Source organism: Grampus griseus (genome assembly GCF_964374135.1).
Source record: "Grampus griseus genome assembly, chromosome: 2".
Taxonomy (NCBI): domain Eukaryota; kingdom Metazoa; phylum Chordata; class Mammalia; order Artiodactyla; family Delphinidae; genus Grampus; species Grampus griseus.
In genome coordinates, this window is record NC_139018.1 from 82,221,687 (window position 1) to 82,228,091 (window position 6,405).

General features: G+C 37.7%; 1 protein-coding gene across 2 annotated transcripts in view; it reads right to left on the reverse strand.

Annotated features, from left to right (window-relative positions):
• Positions 1–236: 236 nt before the first annotated feature.
• Positions 237–6,405, reverse strand: part of RASGRP1 (RAS guanyl releasing protein 1) — a gene marked incomplete at its 5' end in the record, with an annotated part of 82,770 nt that continues 76,601 nt past the window's right edge. For both annotated transcript variants that reach the window (XM_082649317.1, XM_082649316.1), the window contains one exon: positions 237–464. In XM_082649317.1, coding sequence (XP_082505443.1) covers positions 330–464 — 135 coding nt within the window. In that variant the 3' untranslated portion in view covers positions 237–329. The remainder of the gene's footprint in view (positions 465–6,405) is intronic.

Sequence of the window (6,405 nt, forward strand, 5' to 3'; positions counted from 1 at the left end):
CCACATAGAAGCTATCTTGTCAGAAAACTATAGTCATGTTTTCTATCATGCTTTTGATATTAGTCCCGGTGGTGGGGGGGTAAATTCTGGTATGAATGGCAAATACTTTGCATTCTTCAGCTTTCCTCCCTTTGATTCAACTGGCTGGAAGAGAAAACCATACCACACAGTTGGAATCTTTTAAGTAACAGAAGAGTAACCAGCTTTCCTTCTTTAAAGTACCCTTTTGAAAGCCAGTCAGTCTAAGGTTTCCCAGGTCTTTGTGTTAAGAGTTTTAGGAAATGAGATCTCTGATACACTCTGCAGTTTGTGCTGCTTGAGTTTCTGGGCTAAGAACAGTCACCCTGCTCCATCTGAGCCAAGACATGATTGCTTCTTGCAAGCTGGAGGGTTTCTATCTTCTTCTGTGCATATTTCAGTTGGATCTTTAGAGCATTATTATCTGCTTTCAGGGTGTTTATTTCCTTTAAAAAAAAAAAAAGAATGAGGTATGTTAATAAAGCAGCAACGAATGGCAAATCAGTTACAGTACTGGGAGTACTACACTTGATTGGCATCTATTCACTGTGGCTGAGAATTAAAAAGTGTTTTCAAGGCATGTATTTTGCCCTGAATAAAAAATAACACATTAAATATCAAATGAGCATGTGTAAACAACAATTAGTTTTGTTACATCAAAGATGTGAGTGGCTAGCAGGCAGAATAAACCATTCCTGGGCAATAGATGAATAATGAGAAAATCTTTGAATATTGTGTAACAGACCTAAACTTGGCAGAAATAGTCTTGGTCAGGTCTGAGGTATGAAAGCAGTGACTTGGAATTCTATAATATGTGATATTATAGTTCACATGCGATATTACATATATAATCATATTACATATTTTCTCCTCCAAATCATTGAAAACTAACAGACTCTTGAGAAAGATAAGAATTTTATCCCATCCCTGTAAACTGGGATTTATTTAATTTGCAGTGATTTAGTTATAGAGGCAGCTGTTGATTTGCAGTGTTGTAAGTGGCAGAATTTCATTCTTTGTTTATGGCTGAGTAATATTCCATTGCATGTATGTATATGCATATATATATACATACATCTTCTTTATCAATTCATCTGTTGATGGACACTTAAGTTGCTTCTATATCTTGGCTATTGTAAATAATGGTAAGAACATTGGGGTGTGCGTATCTTTTTGAATTAAGTGTTTTCATTTTCTTTGGATATATACCCAGGAGTGGAATTGCTGGATCATATAGTAGTTTTTTTCAGTCTTTTGAGAAATCTCCATAGTGTTTTCCATATTGGCTGCACCAATTTTCATTCCCCCCAGCAGTTCACGAGGGTTCCCTTTTCTGAACATCCTCATGAGCACTTGTTATCTTGTGTTCTTGATGATAGCCATCCTAATAGGTGTGAGATGATATCTCATTGTGGTTTTTTTTTTTCTTTTTTTTGCGGTACACGGGCCTCTTACTGCTGTGGCCTCTCCCGTTGCGGAGCACAGGCTCCGGACGCGCAGGCTCAGCGGCCATGGCTCATGGGCCCAGCCGCTCCGCGGCATGTGGGATCTTCCCAGACTGGGGCACAAACCCACGTCCCCTGCATCGGCAGGCAGACTCTCAACCACTGCGCCACCAGGGAAGCCCTCATTGTGGTTTTGAATTGCACTTCTCTGATGATGGGTGATGTGGAGTATCTTTTCATGTACCTGTCGGCCATTTGTATGTTTTCTTTGGGAAAAAAGTCTATATAGTTCTTCTGTTTTGTAATCAGATTTTGTTGTTATTGAGTTGTATGAGTTCTTTACATATTTTAAATAACTCCTTACCAGATATATCATTTGCAAATATCTTCCCCCATTCAGTTGATTGCCTTTTCATTTTATTGATGGTTTCCTTGCTGTGCAAAAGCTTTTTAGTTAATGTAGTCCCATTTGATGATTTTTTGCTTTTGGTGTCATATCCAAAAATTCATTGCCAAAGACCAGTGACAAGGAGCTTCTTCCTTCGTTTTTTTCAAGGAGTTTCATAGTATCAGGCTTCATGTTTACCTCTTTGATCCATTTTGAGTGAATTTTTATCAGTGGTGTAAGATGGGGGTCGAATTTCGTTGCTCTGCATGTGCTTATCCAGTTTTCCCAACAACATTTGTGAAGAGACTTTCCTTTCTGCTTGGGTGCTCTGGGCTCCCTTGTTGAATATATTAGTTGACTGTATATGCAGGGGTTTAATTCTGGGCTCTTTTCTGTTCCATTGGTTTATGTGTCTGTTTTTGTGCCAGTACCATACTGTTTTTATTACTGTAGCTTTGTAGTATAATTTGAAATTAAGTGTGGTACCTCCAGCTTTGTGCTCTTGCATCAGGATTACTTTGGTTATTCAGGATCTTTCATGGTTCCATATAAATTTTAGGACTTTTTTTTCTATTTCTGTAAAGAATTCCATTGGCATTTTGATGAGAATTGCACTGAAGCTATAGATTGCTTTGGATAGTATGGATATTTGAAGTCTTTTAAAAAAATTTATTTTGTTGAAGTCTAGTTGATTTACAGTGTTGTGTTAGTTTCTGCTATACAGCAAAGTAATTCAGTTATACACATATACATATTCTTTTTTCATATTCTTTTCCATTATGGTTTATCACAGGATATTGAATATAGTTCTCTGTGCTATACAGTAGGACCTTGTTGTTTATCCATTCTGTATGTTAACAGTTTGCATCTGCTAATTCCAAATTCCCAATCGACCCCTCCCCCACCCCTCCCCCACCCCTCCCCCCTTGGCAACCACAAGTCTGTTCTCTGTGTCTGTGAGTCTGTTTCTGTTTCATGGATAAGTTCATTTAGGTCATATTTTAGATTCCACATATGGTAAGTGATATCATATGGTATTTTTCTACTGACTTCACTTAGTATGATAATCTCTAGGTCCATCCATGTTGCTACAAGTGGCATTATTTCATTCTTTTTTATGGCTGAGTAGTATTGCATTGTATATATATATATATATACACACACCACTAAATCCATACTATATCTTTATCCATTCATCTGTTGATGGGCACTTAGGTTGCTTCTGTGTCTTGGCTGTTGTAAATAGTGCTGCTGTGAACAGTGGGGTTCATGTATCTTTTTGAATTATAGTTTTGTCCAGATATATGCCCAGGAATGGGATTGCTGGATCACATGGTAGTTCTACTTTTAGTTTTTTAAGGAACCTCCATACTGTTTTCCATAGTGGTTGTACCAATTTACATTCCCACCAACAGTGTAGGAGGTTCCCTTTTCTCCACACCCTCTCCAGTGTTTATTATTTGTAGACTTTTTAATGATGGCCATTCTGACCAGTGTGAGGTGGTACCTCATTGTAGTTCTGATTTTCATTTCTCTAATAATTAGTGATGATGAGCATCTTTTCATGAGCCTTTTGGCCATCTGTATGTGTCCTTTGGAAGGAAAGAATTCAGGTCTTCTGCCAGACCTTTTAGCAATCTTAATTCTTCTGATCCATGAACACAGGATGTCTTTCTGCAAAGTCTTGTAGTTTTCATTGTAGAAATCTTTCATTTCCTTGATTAAATTTATTCCAATTTTATTGTTTCTGATGCTATTGTGAAGGGGAAAGATTTCTTTTTCAGATGTTTCGTCCTTAGTGTATATAGAAATGCAACTGATTCTATAAGTTGACTTTGTATACTGCAGTTTAACAAAAAATGTTTATTAGTTTCAACAGTTTTTTTTGCTTAATCTTTAGGTTTTTCTATATACAGATCATCATCTGCAAACAGTGACAGTTTTGCTACATCGTTCCTGATTTGGATGCTTTTTTACTTTCTTGTCTTGCCTAATCGCTGTAGCTGAGACTGTCAGTACTTTAGGTCATATTTTAGATTCCATATGTAAGTGATATTATATGGTATTTTTCTGACTGACTTCACTTAGTATGATAATCTCTAGGTCCCTCCATGTTGCTGCAAGTGGCATTATTTCACTTTTTTATGGCTGAGTAGTATTGCATTGTATGTACATACACCACTAAATCAATACCATATCTTTATCCGTTCATCTATTGATGGGCACTTAGTGGTGAGAGTGTTCTTGATCTTGGTGGAAAAGCTTTGAAATTTTCTCCATTGAGTATAATGTTAGCTGTGGGTTTGTCATATATGGCCCTTATTATGTTGAGGTTTATTCCTTTTATCCAGTCTGAGCAGGGTTTTTATCATGAAATTTTGTCAGATGTTTTTCTGCATCTGTTGAGATGACCACATGATTTTTATCTTTCATTTTACTAATGTGATGATTACATTTATTGATTTGCCTATGTTGAACTGTCTTTGCATGCTAGGGATAAACCCTACTTTTCATGGTGTATAAAAATCTTTTTGATGTGTTCTTGAGTTCAGTATGCTAATATTTTGTTGAGAATTTTTGCATGTATAGTCATCAGTGATACTGGTCTGTAGTTTGGTTTTCTTGTAGTTTCTTTATCTGGCTTCGGTATCAGGGTAAAACTGCCCTCGCAGAATGAGTTTGCAAATATTCCCTCTATTTTTTGGAAGGTTTTAAGAAGGACTGGTGTTAATTCTTTGAGTATTGGGTAGAATTTGCCAGTGAAGCCGTCTGATCCTGGGGTTTTCTGTGTTGGGAGGATTTTGATTACTGATTCAAAGACTTTGTTACTGGTCTGTTCAGATTTTCTGTATTTTTCTTGATTCAGTCGTTTGGTTGTATATTTCTGTAAACGTATTCATTTCTTCTAGGTTATCTAGTTTGTTGGCATATAATTACTCATAATAGTCTCTTATGGGCCTATGTATTTGTGTAGTAACACTTGTAATGTCTCCTTTTGTCATTTTAATTTTACATATTTGAGCCTTCTCCCTCCCTTTCTTTCTCTCCCTCTCCCTCTCTTTCTGGCTGTGTCAGGTCTTAGTTGCAACACGCGGGATCTTCGTTGCGGCATGTGGGACCTTTCATTGCAGTGCATGGGCTCCAGAGCACGTGGGCTTAGTTGCCCCATGGCATGTGGGAATCTTAGTTCCCTGACCAGGGATTGAACCTGCGTCCCGTGCATTGGAAGGCAGATTCTTTACCACTGGACCACCAGGGAAGTCCCTCTTTTTTCTTAGTGTGAATAAAGGTTTGTCCATTTTGTTTATCTATCTTTTGTCAGTGTACATGAAGCTTTGGTTTGCTGTGGCGCAACTGGCTGTTTTAAGAGCAGTTACTGCTAAATGATTATCGATTTTATCTTTTTTGTCGATCCTTTCTATTTGTTTTTCTGGTCTCTATTTTATTTATTTCCAGTCTGATCTTTTTCCTCCTGATAGCAGCAAGTTGATGTGGGGCAGGCTCACCAACTCCCTTGGCTTCACAGCCCTCTCTGAGGTCCTGTGAAGCTATTCTCTTCTCTGAAGAACAGGTGGGTAGAAATCTACTGGGTGGTCTGGTGTAAGGTGTAGAGTCACTTTTGTTTGTTTATGAATGACCAGTTTAGCTGTAAATAAAAGGAGAGAGAAAAAAGGAGCAACACATGCCACCGTGATGCTGATGTTGCTGGTCTTCAAGACTTTGAATCTCGTGTTTTTACCTTACTTATACCATACTGATTACCCCTCAAAATATGGGAGGGTAATTTGGGATACATGAGTTGTTTCTCAACGTAAATTACCTAGATAGCTGTCTGGTAGCTACTGTGTAATATTGAGTATTTGCTATGTGCCAGGTACTGTGTTACATGATTAATAGAGGTGGATATAGTATCAGACTGGGGATTTGAACCTAAGAGGCTTTGCATTTTCTTTTGTCCTGTGGTGGCTTAGAGGTATACACATACTTAAAATAATGTATAATATTTATTAATTATAATATGAATATTACATATTATTTTAAATACTCTAAAACATGCATAGTGAATTCTGGTCCTTAGGTCCCAATGACAAGGATAAAAGTAAAGAGGGTTTACCAGCTCTGGTATTACCGGGTAGGAATGAATACTGGACCTAACTAACTCAGTCACCTGAAATCTTTCTACCACCCACTTCTTGCAGCAAGAAGTCACTGTTGCCAACAACTACATTGCTCCTTTTACACGGCATGTAAAATGTCAGGATCTGAAGCAAGCTGTAGAGCGCATGGATTGTATCTTACAGAGTTTATCAGCAGGAGTAAGAAATACCCGGGACTAGAAGCACAGATCTTTGTCCCCAAGACTGAAGTTCTTTCTACTCTATCAAGTTCACTTTTCAAGGTTTCTTTCATTGTTCTTGAAAGTTGATTCTGGCTGCTTCTACCCCTAGAGAGGGCTTTGTGTCACCCGCATCGGAAGATGTTCTGATTGATTCTTAAAGCATGTCTTAAAATAGTCTGAGTGACTACTTTTATTCCAGAAAATCTGTTCTTTTC